General features: G+C 44.6%; 1 protein-coding gene across 5 annotated transcripts in view; it reads right to left on the bottom strand.

Moving 5' to 3' along the window:
- The window catches only part of LOC140399187 (ras-specific guanine nucleotide-releasing factor RalGPS1-like), an 839,817-nt gene that overhangs the window by 526,327 nt on the left and 292,765 nt on the right, over positions 1-20,725 (bottom strand). For all 5 annotated transcript variants that reach the window (XM_072488521.1, XM_072488520.1, XM_072488522.1 and 2 more), the window contains exon 9: positions 10,393-10,519. In XM_072488521.1, coding sequence (XP_072344622.1) covers positions 10,393-10,519 — 127 coding nt within the window. The remainder of the gene's footprint in view (positions 1-10,392; positions 10,520-20,725) is intronic.

The following is a 20,725-nucleotide window of genomic DNA, read 5'->3' as shown; positions in this document are numbered from 1 at the left end:
TAGAGAACCTTTAGGGACCAACTAGGAAGGAACCTGCAGATACTTGCCAAAGGGATGGAAAAATCAGACTTCGACTCGCGCACAAAATTCTCTCACATACCTCTGGCTAGAACCCTCGGCAGCAGCATTATAAGCTTGGGAGCAGGTCATTCTCTTCCAGAAAGAAATACATGGCAGAGGGCAGATTCCCAGAAATATTACTTTTGCAAAGAGAAAAGTAATGATGTGAGGAGGATGTTTTGCAAAATGACGAGACGCACAGAGACCGAGAGAGACGCAAAGAGACCGAGAGAGACGCACACACACACAGACCGAGAGACACACACACACACAGACAGAGGGAGGTACACAGAGACAGAGAGAGACACACAGAGACAGAGAGACACAGAGACAGAGAGAGACACGGAGACAGAGAGAGACACACCGAGACAAAGAGAGACACAGAAACAGAGAGAGAACACAGAGACAAAGAGACAGACAGAGAGACAGACACAGAGAGAGACACACACACACATAGAAAGAGTGAGACAGACAGAGACAGATAGACAGAGAGACAGACAGAGACAGAGAGACAGAAACAGAGACAGAGACACAGAGGGAGAGAGGGGGAGAGGGGGAGAGGGGGAGAGAGAAACAAAATAATTAAATGGTGCAGATGATAGAGAGAGTAGCTATTGGGTAGTTCACCCAATCTTGAAAGGAAGGGCCCAGCATGGTTGACGAGTGCACAGGCAGATGTTGTATAGACCATCAGAATGAACATGTATTGGATCCTTTAAACTGCACATTTGTGATGGAGAAAAAAATGCTGGAAACAGAGTCTGTATTAGGCATTAAGTTTTCATTTAAAATTGGCATTCTATAGGAAGAAGTTAAAATTTGCATTCTATGTACACCATGAAGCCTGGGATGTCTGGAAAAAGAGCAAAGGTGTGTGTGGGGGGTGTGGTGGAATCTCTGAAGGAAGAAGGTATGCCTCAGAAGTGATGAAAAAAAGTGCAATATAAAAGTTTCCTTCCAAATGTTCTCTCAATCTGAATCATTTCAAGTTGAGAACATTTTCAGAAAAAAAGCATGGCCACAGAATGCACAGAGTTGCAAAATCCAATCCCATCTCGGGTATAAGTGGCATCATTCTGTCTTCCCTAATGCAATCTTCCTCTTGTACAAATGCCCAATATTGTCTGCAGTGAGCAGGGTTATAATTATGTTGTGATACAGGAAGTATCTTACACCCAGATGAATGCAATTGTTGGGTCATCTGGACGCGAGGGCTATGGGCAACCTTGCAGTGATGCTGCACCTACTACTACTGGCTTGGCATTTTCACTCGCTCTCCCATTACGTTGGTGCTCAGATCCCAGCCCAATCCAGGCAGCTTCAGCTGCACCAACGCCAAGGATGGGGAAATTTAAAATGTAGGCGAGTTACAGGCAAAAATCACGTACACTCATGTTCACCGCTATCTTTGGCATTGTCCAAGATTCACTTCATCCCAATCAGACTCTGCCCATAATTGGACCATTGAAATGACCAATTCTCTGCCAGTTGCACTGGCTTGGGAAATTGCATTTGTGTATTTGGGCTCAGAAATACCGGTAGGCGTGTTTAAAATGTTTCATCATACCTAGAAATGATTTGGTATGCTGACAAAACTACTAAATACTTCGGGAAAGTTTTGCTAAAGTGACCAGTAGTGATTTTAAATCACTGGTGGTAGACCGGACAACCATATTAAAATGCTCCTTTTTGGTCAAGGATTCATTTTCCGTTGTATTAATACCAATCTTAAACCTAATGAGGAACATCTTTGAAAAAAACAATTCCATTCCATTAGATGACCAAATTATGTTGTTTCATGGGAGATTTTACACTATCGAGCAAATTAATTTTAGCAGACCTAACCAGCACGATTTCACTCTAGGCACAATTCCCCAGTTGCACTCAAAGTGGAAATGCTACCACATCGAATCCACAACTGAAACATGATGGTACCACTTACCATGAGGTATAGTGCAGCTGAAACTATGCTGTAAATGCTATACCCATTGTTTTGTATGTAACAAAAGAACATGGACAACAGCTGCCATTGTATTGAGCATCACCATCATTTAGACAATCTTTTATTGAACCTTGCAATTCAGGTTTTGGGCCCTAAAGCCTAAAGATGACAAAATGCACAAAGCGTTATTATTGGAATCATCTTAAATTGAGGCAAATGCGACCAAGGCAGTGAGATGGTGGATGTGAAGCGATATTGCTATTGCTGTGTTTTAAATGATAGATGAGCGCTCCGATTCAAATACAGAAATGCACTTGAAACATTGACTGTGGAGGGATTCGCCTCTGTACTCGTCTTCAATCGGTCGTTAACATTGACGGCCTCCGCCGATAAAAGAGTTTCAGAATGGGGGCGAGAGGCAGGATGCAGCTAACGGGGGTGAATTCAGTTGATGAAATAGAAGTACATCTGAGCAATGGCAATAGACATTACTTAAAGTGCAGCAAAGTCAAAGCTCAACACCTCTTCAAAGATTAGCAGTAGAAAATGCTAATTGCTAATATTGTAACATGGTTTGAATTACAGTGTTACAGCTGGGGTTTTCCCAGATATGCGACTGGACTTCAGAATCCAGCTGTGGACTTTACACATGGCCCAACACTAAAAGTACAGCTAGCATAATTCTTAATACTGAGGCACCTATGCATGCATTTAAAGCTCTGTTCCTGTTGATGGTTGGCTGGTTGAAATGTTTACCGAAATGTGAAGCAGTCTCCGGTACTTGCGAGTTTTAATGAAAACATGGAAATATTTACTCCTTGGCCTTGCATTTTCAGACAGAAGGGTGTGCATTGAAAATATATGTTTTACAGCTCATTTCCGAGAGAGAGAGAAAAATATCCTTTCAAGGCAGCAGCCTTTAGATTCAACTGGCCTCCTTTTTCCATTGCTTTGAAAAGTGGCCCCAGTAAAGAACGAGGCTGTTCAAATGGTGGCGACACAGATGCAGGTAAAGCCAGGCCTATCAAACAGTTCACCATATTAATAAATTGGGCTGAAGCAATTAAATATTTAAAACAATCAGTGAGATCCTGAAGATCTACTGGGAGGAAGCAGATTATTCCACTACTGTCATTAGGCCAGGCTTTTATTATTACAGCCAAGTCCCCGATTTCACGACGTTCAAGTTACAATGAATGGCACTTGCAACTTTTACAAACTGGCACCCCACAAGGTCAGTTTCGACTTATGTTGCCACGCCAGTACATTCATTTGTGTATATTAACGTCCTGTGCCGCTCATCTCTATGACTGGGCAGGTTGAGCTGACTTTCCTAGGTTGGAAACAAGCGTTTATATTGTTAAATTGTTTTTGCACAATCATCGCGACTATGCATTTATGCCCTTCTGTTGTATTGAATACATACTCAGCCTCATAGAAGTTGTTCACGGACCGCGACTGGCAGCGATCGATGGCTTCATTATATCCCCCACAATAACCGAGGAACTTGAGCTAAGGCGTGCAGGCATCAACAGTCATCTCAGCAACTTGACAGGCCAAGAGGTGAAAGCATTTAACATCGCCTGGCACCCCACAAGTGATTTTCTACCTTGGTTGAGGAACCTATCCCCCATTAAAACTTCCCCCTGGGAAAATTGGTTCAGACTTACGACCTTTTGACTCATAATACAATTGGTTCCTGAAAAACATGTTGTCCGTCCGAGGACTTCCTATATTGATCGCAATTAACCCAGGTTCCCATTGGCTATCTCAGCATCTCCAAGCTCCATCTCATTATCCGTCACTCACTTTGTTAACGGAATTAAATTCAATCCCGTGTCATCAAAGGCAACAGTTATTTCACAAAATCGAGTCGCGGACATGTAAACAAAGACGTCTGGTGAGATTACAGCAGTAAATTGCACATGTAATTAAACAGTGATTGTGACAAATAATGTCTTCTGCAATGTCCAATTTCATGGGAGTGGTCCCTAGCCACCTATCTCATAAAATTGGTTACTTCAGCAAAAGGACACCGGTGATGGTACTTCAGTAGCAAAACTGTCACTCGCACGGCAAGGAGGAGGAGAGTTATAGGGGAGGTAGCGGCGTAGTGGTACTGTCCCCGAAATAGTAATCCAGAAATCCAGGATAAAACTCTGGAGATCATTCTTTTCAACCCCGCCAAGGCAGGTGGTGAAATATGAATTCAATAAAAATCTGAAATTAAAATTAAAAGCCTAATGATAACCATGAAACTGTTGTCGATCATCATAAAAACCCACCTGATTCACTAATGTCCTTTAGGGAAGGAAATCTGCCTGGTCTAGCCTACCTGTGATCCCAGACTACAGCAATGTGGTTGCCTCTTAACTTCCCAAGGGCAATTAAGAATCATAGAATTTACAGTGCAGGAGACCATTCGGCCCATCGAGTCTGCACCGGCCCTTGGAAAGAGCACCCTACTTAAGCCCACACCTCCACCCTATCCCCGTAACCCCACCTAACCTTTTGAACACTAAGGGACAATTTAGTATGGTCAATACACTTAGCCTGCACATCTTTGGACTGTGGGAGGAATCCGGAGCACCCGGAGGAAACCCACGCAGACACGGGGAGAACGTGCAGACTCTGTACAGACAGTGACCCAAGCTGGGGGACACTGGAGCTGTGAAGCAAAGGCAACAGTTAAGGATGGGCAACAAATGCTGGCCCAGCTAGCGACACCCACATCCCATGAGTAAATTTTTAAAAAATAGCCAAAAGATGTCACCGATTAGCCAGATGTCGTCACCAATCGGAGTCATAGCCATATCAGATTACAGAATGGTAGGCACACAATAGTGTCCCATTGTCCTTGATAGCAAGGGGACATACATAGATGTGTTTATTTACTCGCCAACATTTACCAATGGACCAAGGACCATTGTGTGCAGTAGACTGCAACCACATGCAACGTAAAGAGAGCACAAGATTCAAGGTTTACGGCAGTATCGAATTGCAAACATTCCAAATAAAAAAAATCAATTGATACTATTAATAATTACAAATAATTAATAGGTAGCGTTGTGCAGGTCTGGGCTGAGTTAGGAGAGAAATAAGCAACATGCTGAATTAACCTACTGCTTCAATTCCATTTGAAATCACTGGAGTGTTCATTTTGAACTGGCCTAGGGCCCAAGTGGAGAAAAGCAGAAAGAAATAACAATGTTCGATACTTCAATTCACATGCTTCAGTGGGAGATTTTGAAGGAAATAGCACACAGGGGTAGACGAGCTTTAAGCAATGAAGACCTTTTGAATAATATAATCTTGGACAAATTTGCAGGGGTGGGGTTGGCAGCTGTCAGGTCCATCGATTACTAACAGGCTCCCACTGCACAACACAGGCAACAAGCATTTGACGTTTATGGCTGAAGTGAGAGGGTAAACAGTCAAGGTGGTTTTGAAATGCACATACCCACATATACTTAATATAATAAACTTCTCAAATGATTGGTCCTGTTGAAACGAAACCAGAAAATAAATCTCAATTTATCCTGAGCATACACAGTACATTCAAATATTTTTATTACTAGGTTCCGCAAAAGTCTAATTTTAAATTCTGACAGTAGTTGCTTATGTATCGAAATGACCTTCACAGCAGGCCACAGGCCCAATTTCAACACATTCAAAACACATCCACTTACACACAGCAATCAGGCCCAAATGTACTGTGAATATACGGACTGATCGAAGATGAGGCATTGCAGAGCCTCATTACCAATTCAATATTCACAATCAATTTGGATTGGAAGAGAAAGAAGAAAATTAGTTGGAATAGACCTCATCAGCATCCAACTGTCTCAAAGTACTTCATACAACCAATGACTTCGAAAGCGCGGTAACTGACAAACAGCAGTCATCTGGTACATCTGATCGACAGCCATAAAATCAATAAGCAGTTAACAGATGACCAGTTTTCCAAGATTTTCCCACAAGGCACCCAACGATCTCAGCAATAGGGAACGATCATCATGTCAACTATTGGACTTGACCCATGCAGAAAATCAATGATTATAATCTACATGAGAATGGATACAGACCCTTGCTTTAACTGTTCTCGAAAATCTAATCCCCAACATTAACCTTCTCCAACCACCTTCCAACTCCCAGGTGGACGAGACAGACAAGCACATTTGCAAGAAAAAAAAGACTTCCTGCATCGCCCATGCAGAAGCCAAGTCAAATCCTTTCTTTTCCACTTTTATGCTGTTTCTTACAATTAACCTCAGCGCAATTGGAAGCAGGACAGGTCGAGTGACACTGGAGATCAGGAGCAGGCATTTCTAAAACAATAAACACTTTTCGGTGCAGCCTCAGCACCTCCTGACCTGTGCCATAGAGGCAAGTAAACCCAACCCCAAAGGGACATCACTGAAGAGAAGACCAGGATTATCTTTCATTATAGTTAAGTCTAGCTTACAGGAAAAATACACGTAACTACTCCTGGGACGGTACCTTTTATTAATCTGTAACTCACAGTTGATAGATCCCGCAAGACATCAGGCCAATATCTGGCTGCTGTCAAAGAAACTAATGGGATGTTGGGTTGTATAAAAACAGGCAAGAAGTATAGATCAAAGGAAATAATGCTGCCATGATGCAGACCGCTGGCCACAGCTGGGAGTATTGTGCACAGTCCTGCAAACCACACTCCGGAAAGGATCTAGCCAAGCTGGAAAAAAAACACAAAGAAGAGCTACTAAAAAACTAAGGACAGTAGAGAACAAAAACGCACTGGGCTGGATAGGCTCAAGGAGCCAGAATGTTTCTCACTGGCGGAGGTATGAGTGCAGGGAAAGGTGACTGGAGGCCACCAAAATTAATGGATGTGGATAACCGGTCAGACCTCTAAGAGTCAATGTGAAAGAATTGAGAGGACATTAATCTGCATTGAGTTGGCGAATATTGAAATGCCAATCAAAGGAAATTAGAGACAGGAGCTCGTTTCCGTTCCAAGTAAAATTAAACGGGTATTATTCATTACAACTGCGAGGGGTGAACAAACGCAATGACATTTCTATGTCTTCTGTTGCAAAGTGAGAAGTAATTGTTGAGGTTGTGCCCAAACCTCTCCTTTTGTATGGCAGGCAGCACTGGAAAAATCAAAGTCTGCTTCAGTTCAGAATTTTAAAAAGTGGTTCAAACAAAGTTCTTAGACACAGTCTGTCTAGAATCACAGGCTAAGTGCAACACAAAATTAATCAATCGCAGCTTGCAGGCCCTCCTGTCCAAACTGCCACTAAAGGATTTCAGCTCGTGCAGCAGCAGAGAATTTAGTAGCCGCCACAACATAAAAATCAGAGTTCAGATTTCCACCCATCCAATTCATCAATTTTACTTTGTGGCAGACGAGCCGAGTGCAGCCACAGACGGTCCGTTGACTGTTCACGTTCGGGCCCCAATTTACTCTCTCTTCCCACATTGTCGGGGCACTTAATGTGTTCACAGGAAATCCCGCCAGGCATAGGCTACAACTGTGAGTATCATTTTGGGCAAAGACTCAAAAGCAAAACCAACGCACTTTCCCCTCCAAATAGATATCATATATTCCTATCCTGGATGCAGACCTGCTGTTCAGCATGCAGATGTTGGAACCTGCATCCTTAATACAGGAAGGGGTTGAGGGAAATTACTGACAGCTAGCTAGCATCTGCTCAAGCTAACAAAAAAAAAAGTCTGTGCTTTCACTCTCCAAGTGCTGACTGAATGGCTGCACGTTTCTGGCACTCTCTGTTCTTATTGTCCAACTTCCAGCGCATGCAGTTTTCCACTCAATAAATCTTGATTTCTGTTTACTGTAATCACCACGTGTGCCTGCCTCTTAAATTATTCCAAGGGTTTTGCTGCACCCTATCTGCATTCAGCACTCTGGGTGAACAGTTTCCTGCCATTCATTCTCAATTAGCCTTTTGCCAGTTTGAATCTTTGACCCGTGTTCGATTGCCGCAATTTAACTTGAAGTAGAGGTTCTGATTTCCCTTTTTCTGTGTTGCTTACAACGGCTTCTATGATTATCCCACTTCCTTCCACAAACCACCTAACCTTGGATCCACTCGAGCACAACATCAGCAACATTCTAATCGTCTTGGGTGAGACTATCTGTGAATCTGGGATCAGTGTCCACATGGAGGTTGATGATACCTAAGCTGGGCCTCTCCACCTTTTCCCTCAACCACCTCTATTGCTGGCCAACACCGATTATTCATTCCCTATGAAGTAATTAATATTGTAGGTTATTGTTAATAATCTTTATTATCTCTTGCTTAATCGCATTTGCATTTCCCAATCTTCTCCATCATTGAAATCTAATTTATATTGTCTATTTTGTACTTCCTAATTTGGAGTTCGTGTAGCAGTGGGGATTCTTCTGACATTTTGAAGAACTTAGCTGTCGATTCGGTAAATACCATGGTTCACCTGGAGGTGATGCCACACTGAAACAGGTGCCCGATGAGGGGAAGCCTGTGCTCTAAAGCCTGACAAACATTTGTGGGCACCTGCCAGTGACACAAATTTCCTTCTCTACAGGCAAACCCAGGCTATGATGCAGCATTAAAGGATTTGGTTTTGGCATGAGCGCAAATATAATTCCCCATTTTGGGTCTTAACAATGCAGTCTTTGTGGGATGGGGGGGTGGGGTGGCGATGTGAGGGGCAAATCTGGGCTTAAAAGGCCAGCTTGCAAAATCACATTAATCTTTAGAAACAGTCAACAACTTCAAACTGATTTAAAACACAACAGATGATTTCAAGGCTAGAGGGCACTCAATACTTCCTTTTTATGCACGCACACACTCCCCTACCCATGCTCCCCCAGATGCACACACACCGCACTACGCACGCTCGCACTCCTCTTTACACACACACACACAAAGAACAATACATTGCTGTTTATTACAGTTCCGAGTTGCACTGGCAACATGCACCTTTACATGCAGCTATGGATAGTGATGGTAAAGGTTCCAACGTTCTTTCCATCATACAGCTGACCAGGAATCGCTCCCATTTTCACTGCCTGTGGTAGTTACCACTGTTGTATTATATTGTATATCCTGCACTGCATACGAGGGTATTACGGTATGGACCCTGTACTACAGGTACGGGGGTAGATCCCTGCCTGCTGGCTCTGCCCAGTAGGCGCAGTATAAATGTGTGCGCTCTCCGAACTGCAGCCATTTCGACAGCAGCTGTAGGAGGCCACACATCTATGTAAAAAAGCCTCGATTACTCTCTGCTGTCGTCTCGTCATAATTGATAGTGCATCACTGCCCACCATTGACATTCGAAGGGTTTTGCAGTTTGCAGTTGATAGTTGGCCTGTGTTATGAAAGTGCATTCCTTGCCCAGCAACTCCCTGGGTGGGGTTTGAACCCGAACCTTCCAGCTTAAGAGGCAGGGGCACTACCAACTGTGTCACAAGACTTGATACATTGCTGCCCACAGCCTGAAAATCCCCTTGATCTGAAATGTGTGAAGCTTACGAGTCGCAATAGGTTCAAAGGGTTAAAGGTAGCTTTTAAAATGATCCGGGTTGCAGCTGTTGCAACGGGCCATGTGCAGTCCTCAGTCAGGCCGACTGTTTATTGCTTCATAAAACTGGGTTAGGGCTGAAATTTGAGAGGCTGGTTCATTTGCTAATCTCTCACAATCAATAAAGTTAGCAAAATAAAAGTACATTAATTAAAATGGAGAACAGGGAGGATTATATGACATATTTTGTCAGCTACCTTCACAATGAGATTTCAGGCTGGAACGTTTGATTGTAACATTATAGTCATCTTGCTGACAAACAACAGTTCAAAGTGCAAGTCAGAAACCTGAAGCTCTGGTCAAGCATTCCTCCAGTCACTGTGGTGAATGGAAATAATCCCTTCAACCCTCTGCAGTCATTTGTGATGTGTCTGCCCAGGAAGCAATGCAAGAGTAGACATACAAACAATAAATGGAGCCCCAAGCTACACAAGAGGTACACAACATTCAAACAATATAACTGTGTCAACGACACCACAAATTGGCTGGAATTTTGTAGCAACAAACTTAGTTTAAACATTTCATTTTCTTCAAGCACTATTTTTAAAAAAAAGTTTCGGAACAAAATCTTCATTCGCGACGAGAAGCATTCAGTTATATCTGGTGGCAATCAGGACAAAGAAAAAAAGACGCTCAGAGCACCAGGCATGACTGTACTATGAATCACGAGCCTGACATTCGCAGAGGCACACTTCAAAACTTGGCATGTGACCCACATTATCTCCCCTTTTCGCTGGTAGATGGATTCATTTTGCGTAATATCAGGCAGTGGCCTAATGTACTTCCTTCATCAATCAAAGAAAAGTCTGACTTACCCAAGTAAGGGATGCAGGGAACCATCCTCAAGCTGCTGATGAATTCGCGCATTCTCTTGTAATTGTCTTCTTTAGTCACTAAGTAATCCAGCTTCTCAAACGTCGCTTTGTCTTTTCGACTGACCAGCTGTGAAATAAGACCAAAACAAGCTTCATTGATAAGATTCTGAGGAACATAATTGATAAGATCCTTAGGTCAAATAACACATGTGGTCAAGTTGCAGATAATGGGTTTAATAGCCTGGAATAGAGAGAGATATGCATGAGATGGTATACATCTCAGGCAGGTGTGTAAAAGGCCAATAAGGGTGGCACGGCGGCACAGTGGTTAGCACTGCTGCCTCACAGAGCTAGGGAACAGCGTTCGGTTCCGACCTCGGGTGACTGTGTGGAGTTTGCACATTCTCCCTAAGCCTGTGTGTGTTTCCTCCCCCCCCCCCCAGTCAAAAGATGTGCAGGTTAGGCGAATGGCCATACTAAACTGCCCCTAAATGTCCAAAGGCTGGGTGGTCTTACCGGGATAAGGTGGGGTATTGGGCCTAGGTAGGGTGGTCGTTCGAAGGGTTGGTGCAGACCCAATTGGTCGAATGGCCTTCTTCTGCGCTGTAGGGATTCTAAGATGTTATTTGTGTCAATTAAGGTTAAGTAGCTACAATTGGAGGCACTCCTTGGGTAAGGTGTGCCCCCAAAACAACATTTGAATTTAATTTTGATATTTCTTTGTAATTTTCTTATAGTTTCAGCTCCCTTTAAGGGATTTGATTATTTGTTATTCGCGAAATATAAAGAGACGCTCAAGTTTTGGTTAAAGATTTTGTTTTGGTTTACAATAGTGTGGAATTGCCCCTTTAAAAGCGGTCGATCATTTGTTTAGTAGGTTTTTCAAGTGTATAAAAATAAACCTATAGGCACAGGGTGAGGATTATAAAGTTAAGAACTATAAAGTTGGAATGTCTCACTTTGTGAATAATTTTAAAAGTGAGTAAAAAAGCTGCAAAAAAACCCACATTAGGGTTGATTCTCTGTACAGGTTGAGCATCCCTTATCCAAAATACTTGAGGCCGAGTGTGTTTCGGATTTAGGAAATTTTTGGATTTAGGGATATACTGCGCAGGTGCGGCGAGTGTTGGGAACTGAGCATGTGCGGTGCGCGTTGGGAACTGAGCATGCGTGCCGTGCGTTAGAAACTGAGCATGTGCGGTGCACGGTGGGAACTGAGCATGTGCGGTGGGAACTGAGCATGTGCGGTGCGCGGTGGGAACTGAGCATGTGCGGTGCTTTGGGAACTGAGCACCGCCCAGGAGCCTTGTGGGATTTCCCATTCATGACGACATGTCGGCGCTTGAAAAAAAAAAAAAAAAAGTGCGGATTACAGAATTTTCTGGTTTTCGGAATTTCGGATAAGGTAAGAGATGCTCAACCTGTACAAGTATTTTGCACGTTTTCCTGGTGACCCTCTTCTATTTTCTTCCCTTTTTCTCTTTGCCCACCCTTTCTTTCCAATCAAATTCATTCATGGGATGTGGGTGTCGCAGACTGGGCTTACATTTATTGCCCAACCCTAATTGCCTTTGAACTGAGTGGCCCGCTAGACAATTTTAGAGAACATTTTAAAAGTTAACTACCTGGTGGATTTGGAGTCGCACGCATGCCAGACCAGGTAAGGATGGCAGATTTCCTTATTTCCCTATAGGGCATTAATGAACCAGATGGGTTTTTGCGACAAGGTTCCATGGTCATCATTGGGTTTCATGGTCATGATTAGACTTTTAATTCCGGATTTGTATTGAATTAAACTTTCAACATCTGCCATGGTCGGATTCGAACCCAGAGCATCACCCTGGATTCCTAGATTACTAGCCCAGTGACAAGAGAGCCGCCACCCTGATGATATAAGAATGTGGTATGATTCACTGCAAGAATGGTGGTTTATTTCCATCATTTCCTATTCTCAACTGAGATTTGCACCATTTACAGTTTCCCTCCTTGTTATCATGTTCTGAAATTATAGTCATATTGGTGTCATGTTTTGTGCTTATTTCATAATCCAATTAAATGTCACTTCAGTGGGTGTTTAACAAGATGGCTCGTGAGCTAATTATATTTTCTTGGGAAGACATTCAAATAAAATGTTGATATACTTATTCCCGACAGTAAATTACTGTTTTATGTTTCCATCATCCATTTTATGAACCTTCTTCTGAAGTAATAAAAGTGATTTTGATAAGCTTCCCAGAGAAGACAGAATTCTTGTAAAGAAGGATTTATTCAAGCTGAAGTTTAAAACTAATCCACTAGCTTTTTTCAAAACAAGAGCCTGGCATTTTGCCATTGCTAATCAGCTTTTTGAATTCCTGCTCGAGAACGGCAATGGTAAATCAACATCAAGTTGGGAAATAGAGATAAGCGGGTGAGTGAGAAAGGAATAGATGCATGTACTGCGAGGGTTAGACAAAGAGCTAAAGTGAGGAGGGGTGGAAGGAGGTTATGTACACATAAACACGGGGGCCGGTTTAGGTTCAAACCCCGTATGGGCTGAGGTTATTCCTGAATGCCCTGCCATCTCAACCTTGCCCCTCGCCTGAGGTGTGGTGACCCTCAGGTTAAATCACCACCAGTCAGCTCTACCCTTCAAAAGGGAAAGCAGCCTATGATCACCTGGGACTATGGCAACTTTACTATAAACACTATCAATAGCCCAATCAGGCCCAATGGGCTTTTTCTGTACTGTAATTTGAATTAATACTCTGAATAATATTAATAATATGAATCAATGGAAGAATGTATTTTGCACATTACAAATAGTATAATTGTAGATTAAACAAATGATTATCAGTAAGGTTCACAAAATGAACTGTAGCAGCACCTGCACAGACTTCGGAGGATGTTTGATTATTGCTCTAGGTTCGGGACAACTGATGTTAAGCGCCGTTAAAGAGGTCGTAAACCAATAACGAATCTGCTACAAAATGCTTTGCACCAAGTTCTAAACATGTGGAGTGTAAACCAGCTGTTCAGGAACAAAGTGGCTGTGTGATGAAGCAGAAGTAGATAGCTTTGCTCAAGTAGGCTTGACTCCAGATTCATCCCACAGTCTTAAGCAATTTACCTTTTGAAACCTATAGCAGTCTGTGCAAGCTCTGACCTTTCTTCAAAAGTGGTACCAGACAGAGCCAGAATAGTTTCTTGTGGACAGTCAAGCAGGAAGGACAAACACTCTTGATAATCACACGTACAAAGCAAAGCTTCAAATATTTTCTGAAACGATTGGCAGTATCTTGTGATGTTGTAGGTTGAGAGAAACAGAAAGCATGAAGTTATGTTGGACTTTACTGATTTCAATCCGTGTATTTTGGAACATTGAAAGCAAGCGGAACTCTCGGTGATTGGTAAACATAGGGATACAAATTATATGAATAGTACAGTGAGAGTCTGGAAAAATAAAGTCAACCACTTTCACGTCTGACAAACAGGAAGACTATAGTAACCCCAGACATCGACTAAAACCCCATGCCGATTGATATTTTAAAACATATTTCAGGCATTTGTTTTGGAACAAACTGATTTTTGAGTAGCCAGTTTGAAACATATGCTCACCTTTAATTAGCAGAATTAAAATTAAATGCTGTTCAGTAATCATAGGATCTGGATGGTATTATTTTAAATGCTTAAAATAACATGATACATACCCCATGTTTCCTGAACAGCATTTAGTTTTCATTGTTAACAAACTGACAGTGTTGATAGCTAAATCATATTATACTATATTATAGTCAGTTGTGTGCATTGATTTGTTAGTTAGCTTTCTTCTTTAACATTACTGTATTTTAAAGTGTGTTTTTGAACCATTTTGTGGAAAAATCCTTTTACTTCTAATTAACAATTCACTACCCACTTCAGCAAAAGCAATTAAATGTTTCTCAAATACCCTCGTGGTCAACTATCAGTTATTGCTTCACGTGTAGAAGTTATATGGGCACTGTTTTCTTTCACTCCTGCTGGTGGGATTTTTTGGTTGGTCCCGCCAAAGTTAATGAATTATTAAAATGCTCATCGTATTCTACAGTCCCACCACCACCGTAAAATTCCGCCCTTTGAAATTCTGAAAGGCTGATGGCAAATTGTTGATACGTTTGGAAAAGAAAATCAAAGTTGATGAGAATCATTTACACTGTGATCTCTTCCCGACCCACTCATGTTTAATTTGAGATTGGAGCTTCCAGTAACACCATGGCCTCTCGAATAACCTTGTGCTGATCTCCAGCTGCTCAAAGATTCACTCCACGCCGCATCCCAACGTTGCGCCAAAATGCACTTCGAACTCTTTAATCAGGAACGAGCAAGGATTTGAAGGCAGTGCCCACAGGGTGCCAAATCACATCTTCTCAATGGCAGCATTCGTGGACACTTCCATTTTCCACACTCCGCGACCATATCTGGGTGAGGTTCTGAATAAAACGTATCTCGCTGTCCAAGTCTTTTGGCCATCCAATGTCTCCATGTGGCTCAGAATCAAATTTTGTTCAATGACACTCCTGTTTCATTATGTTAAAGGTGCTATATAAATGGAAGGAGTTGTTGGTTTTCCCAACCTATATTGAATTGTGGACAGTTTGGAGTGGGATGTGCACCTCCAAACCCCAAATCACTTCACTTTACACCCCAACAACCCTGGAAAAAAATCTGTATGAAATCCAAATTTAAATGTAGTTATGACGTAGTTTCTTGATTAGTTTATTCCAATCATTCTTTTAAAAAAAAAAAAAAAATTTAGTGTACCCAATTCATTTTTTTTCTCCAAGTTAAGGGGCAATTTAGTGTGGCCAATCTACCTAGCCTGCACATCTTTGGGTTGTGGGGGCGAAACCCACGCAAACACGGGGAGAATGTGCAAACTCCACACGGACAGAGACCTAGAGCCGGGAGCGAACCTGGGACCTCGGCGCCGTGAGGCAGCAGGGAGTTTATTCCAATCATTTTTTTAAAATTAAATTCCTTTGTGTTGTACCGCTTGGCTGAATAGTTTACATTTTATTGAGACATCCTTAAATTGATACAACCGGTGAAATTTAGAAATTCTGGGGAACATCAGCTCGTTAAGGTTTATAGAAAGTGACTTTTGAAACTTCGCCAGTTCCTTGCTCTTTTCAGCACACTACCAAATTAACCTTACCTTTAAGGAAGCAGAGCTACCAATTCACTTCAATTGCTGAGGTATAACACACTGGTGATCTTTTTGTATCTTTACAGCCATTGTGGTACAGTTAAAACATGATGCCGCATTTTTCCTTTTTTTTTTAAATTGGCAAGATCCTTTACTGAAGCATTGTACAATAACATAGGCAGTCTTGTGGCACAGTGGGTAGCCTCTCTGCCTCCGAAAAGCTCCGGATTCGAGTTCCACCCCAGGATTTGAGGGAGGTGCATTCATAGTCCAGTCAAACACATAGAGTATGTCAACCTGCAAAAATCCTTCCAAAATGCCAATGGCAGGTGAAAGAGCAGGAGAGACTGCTGGTCAGCCATGCTTGATGTGGCTTGGCACTTCTCAAGCTGTGAGCCCCTGGCGACAGACTAGCGAACAGTTCCAAGAATAACTAGCTACGGAAGCAGGCAAAAGCCTGCCTTAGTGCACCGCTAGGGGCGAGAAGAAAATTGCAATGGAGTAAAATAAATTAATTATTTTTAGAATCATAGAATTTACAGTGCAGGAGGCAGCCATTCGGCCCATCGAGTCTGCACTGGCCCTTGGAAAGAGCACCCCACTTAAGCCCCACACCTCCACCCTGTCCCCTTTATCCACGTAATCGCACCTGACCTTTTTGAACACCAAGGGCAATTTAGAATGGCCCATCTTAACCTGCACATCTTTGGACTGTGGGAGGAAACCGGAGCACCCGGAGGAAACCCACGCACACACACGGGGAGAACGTGCAGACTCCGCACAGACAGTGACCTAAGCCGGGAATCGAACCTGGGACCCAGGAGCTGTGAAGCAACTATGCTAACCACTGTGCTACCATGCTGCCCTTAGGATAGGTTGGATGGGTAGCTGGTCTTTCTCTTACTGTAAATTAGTTCACAATCATAGACGGCACAGTGGCTAGCACTGCTGCCTCACAGCACCAGGTATCCGGGTTCGATTCCGGCCTTGGATGACCGTCCGTGTGGAGTTTGCACTTCCTCCCAGTGTCTGTGTGGGTTTCCTCCGGGTGCTCCGGCTTCCTCCCACAGCCTAAAGATGTGCAGGTTAGGTAGGCTGGCCATGATAAATTTCCCCTTGGTGTCTAAAGGTGTGTGCAGGTTAGGTGGGGTTACAGGGTTACGGCTGGGGAGTGAGCCTAGGTAGGTTCTCTTTCGGAGTGTGCAGACTCAATGAGCCGAACGGCCGTTTGCTGCACAGTAGGGAGTCCATGTCCTCAACAGCGTCTCTCCTCCGTGATTTTGCGGCAAAAGCACAATCGTACAGGGCACGTGACATCATTGTACGTGCTGGGCGCATGACCTGCTGTCTGCCGCCGCTTCCGCCGTCAGACTGCATTGTTCACATTTAAAGGCCGGTCGCTACAGGCATTCTTTAAAGCCGGTCATGGCCATTGGGCACTTCACCCGCAATCGGGAACGCCGCGACCGACTGCTCGGTGACCCTCCCGTGAGTCGCGACCGGGATGCACAATCAATACTCTTGAGACCACGAGGAGTCATATCGATTCAGCTTTAATCAGATAGAACTGTACCCAGCAGCGATGTTACAGAAGTGAAGGCTGCTGGGACGGCATCGGTTCTTATACCCCGCCTCGCAGGGCGGGGCTATATACATTACCCAATGGTAGACCCCGCGGTCTAGCCAATGGTCATTCACCTCTCAGGTACTGCAATACCTGGTATTACCACATTCACACCCTGTTAAAAAAGGACCCAGCGGGGTGATGGCCAGTGTTACTGTCGCCTTTGCATGGTAGGACCAGGTATTGCAGGTACCATGCTGTCGAGGGTAAGGGAGAAAGTTCTTGTGTTGTTTATTTTTTCATGGTGCTGCAATCAGACGATCGGGTGGCCTGGTCGTCCTTGTGGAGCGTCTAAGATTCGGCGGCAATCCTGGTGAGGGCCTCGGCGGTTGTGACTCTGGGAACGTGGTGACTTCCTCCCAGGCAGTTTCGTCACCCCTAGGCAGCGCTGCAGGGGTGAAAAATGGGCAGGGGGGAGGGGCGCCTGTAGGGGCGTCGGTGCCTGTTCGGCGCTGGGTAGGGTTTCCGGTGGCAATACTGACCCTCTGCTCAGGTGCTGCGGTGTCGCTAGCCAGGTTGGGAGAGAGGTCCCAGAGGAGGACTTCCTGGGGAAAACCAGGAGACGATCGTGAGGTGTCTGGTTTGTGGTAGTACATAGCAGGGACCGAATGGAGTGAAGGGCCACTGGGAGGACTTCTTGCCAGCGGGAGACTGGGAGATTCCTGGACCGAAGGACCAGCAGGACGGTCTTCCAGACCGTTCCGTTCTCCCTTTCTACCTGCCCGTTTCCCCGGGGGTTGTAGCTGGTCGTCCTGCTCGAGGCGATGCCTTTGCTAAGCAGGAATTGGCGCAGCTCGTCGCTCATAAAGGAGCACCCCCTATCACTGTGGATGTAAGCGGGGAAACCGAACAGTGTAAAAATACTTTGGAGGGCCTTGATAACGGTGGTTGTGGTCCTGTCTGGGCAGGGGATGGCGAATGGGAACCGGGAGTACTCGTCAATCAGTTTAAGGAAGTACGTGTTGCGGTCAGTGGAGGGGAGGGGGCCTTTGAAGTCCATGATGAGGCTCGTTCAACTTCCCGGGACGGTACAAGATCTCGTAATTGTAGGTGGAGAGTTCGATCCTCCACCGCAAGGTCTTGTCGTTCTTAATCTTGCCTCGCTGCGCATTATCGAACATGAAGGCCACCAACCGTTGGTCCGTGAGGAGAGTGAATCTCCTGCCGGCCAGGTAATGCCTCCAGTGTCGCACAGCTTCCACTATGGCCTGGGCCTCCTTTTCGACCGAGGAGTGGCGAATTTCGGAGGCATGGAGAGTGCGGGAGAAGAAAGCCACGGGCCTGCCCGCTTGGTTGAGGGTGGCTGCCAAAGCTACGTCAGACGCGTCGCTCTCGACCTGGAAGGGGAGGGACTTGTCGATGGCGCGCATCGTAGCTTTTGCGATGTCCGCTTTGATGCGGCAGAAGGCCTGGCGGGCCTCCGTCGACAGGGGGAAGGTTGTGGATTGGATCAGCGGTCGAGCCTTGTCGGCATAATTAGGGACCCATTGTGCATAGTAGCTAAAGAAGCCAAGGCAGTGCTTTAGGGCCTTGGGGCAGTGAGGGAGGGGGAATTCCATGAGGGGCCGCATGCGTTCAGGGTTGGTGCCTATGACTCCATTTCGCACTACGTAGACTAGGATGGCTAGACGGTCGGTGCGAAACACGCACTTCTCCTTATTGTAGGTCAGATTGAGGAGGTGCGCGGTCTGGAGAAATTTACGGAGGTTGGTGTCGTGGTCCTGCTGGTCATGGCCGCAGATGGTGACGTTGTCAAGATACGGGAACGTTGCGTGTAAGCCGTATTGGTCAACCATTCAGTCCATCTCACGCTGGAAGACCGAGACCCCATTTGTGACACCAAAGGGAACCTTTAAAAAGTGGTAGAGCCGCCCATCTGCTTCGAAGGCAGTGTACTGGCGGTCACTATTACGGAGGGGTAGCTGGTGGTAGGCAGACTTGCGATCCACCGTGGAGAAGACCTTGTATTGCGCAATCCTGTTTACCAGGTCGGCAATATGGGGGAGAGGGTATGCGTCCAGTTGCGTAAACCGGTTGATGGTCTGGCTATAGTCGATGACCATCCTATGTTTCTCCCCACGATCTAGCCAATGGTCATTCACCTCTCAGGTACTGCAATACCTGGTATTACCAAAGTGACCCTCCCGTGAGTCGCGACCTGCAGTTTGAAAACGCCGGTCCTGTGCATGATTCGCAAAAGGTTGGCATGCAGGTCGATCAAGTAATTCGGAAAGTAATAGAATTATTGTAATTTATTGCGAGGGTGATTGATTACAATAATAAAGAGTTTTTGCTTCAGTTATGTCGGGCAATTGGTGAGACCACATCTGGAGTACTGTGTATAGTATTGGTCTCCTTATTTAAGAGAAATGTAGATGCATTGGAAGCAGTTCCGAGAAGATTTATTGCACTAATAGGTTGAATGGATGGGTTGTCAGATGAGGAAAGGTTGGAGTGGCGAGACTTTTATCCGCTGGAGTTTAGACGAGTAAGGCAAATTGTCTGAAACATACAAGATTTTAAAGAGTATTGACAGGGGTAATTTCCTCTTGTGGGTGAACTTAGAACAAGGAGGTCACTATTTAAAAATAAGAGGTTTTCCATTTGAGACAGAGGTGAGGAGAAATTCTCTTCCCCAGGAGGGCCTTTGGAACACTCTTCCTCAAAAGGCAACGGAAGCAAAGTCTTTGAATATTGTTAAGGCCGAGCTGGATAGATTCTTCATCAGCATGGGAGATGGAACGGTTTTCTGGGGTAGGCGGGAATGAGGGGTTGAAGTTACAATCAGATCAGGCGTGACCTTATTGAATTGCAGAGCAATTTTTATAAATCCCTAGGTTCTTAGAAACCCCTTCCTTTCGTCTGATGTTAAATCCTTTGCCAAATCACAAACCATCACTGTTGCCTTTGTATTCCACTACATCAAATACCTCATGACGTACCAGTGCACTGCCTTAAGCGAAACAAAGTCAACACTGGTTTTCCCTCTACAATTCGGTATTTCTAAACAGGTTGGTCATGAAAATCTTCAATCCACCACTCTGGTGGTTCAAACACGTCTTTTCTAAAACCAAAGCAGTAACCTCCGATGCCAATTCATTCTTTCCCGGGGCACCAAACTCTTTTATCTGGTTCAAGTGAGAGTTTGTAATGTCCGAGCTCCACCTGCACGAAGCAAAATGCTTCAGCCAGTGAATAGCTTCAAAGCAAGGTGGCACCTTGGGAGTGCAGAAACCTCCACACAAATACCCCGACTTAAAATTACTTTCTAAAAGGTGCAACATGATCAGGTAACCAGCCATAGCTAAGGAAGAGCTGGTGTTTGGTACAATTTTATCCATGTGCAGTCTACATAATTGGGAGGATCTGGATACATGGTAGCACAGTGGTTAGCACTGGTGCTTCGCAGCTCCAGGGTCCCAGGTTCGATTCCCCGCTGGGTCACTGGCTGTGCGGAGTCTGTACGTTCTCCCCGTGTCTGTGTGGGTTTCCTCTGGGTGCTCCGGTCTCTTCCCACTGTCCAAAGATGTGCAGGTTAGATGGAT

Source organism: Scyliorhinus torazame, chromosome 22 (genome assembly GCF_047496885.1).
Source record: "Scyliorhinus torazame isolate Kashiwa2021f chromosome 22, sScyTor2.1, whole genome shotgun sequence".
Classification (NCBI taxonomy): Eukaryota; Metazoa; Chordata; class Chondrichthyes; order Carcharhiniformes; family Scyliorhinidae; genus Scyliorhinus; species Scyliorhinus torazame.
The sequence above is the reverse complement of the archived record's forward strand: the minus strand, read 5'-3'. Positions and strand labels throughout refer to the sequence as shown.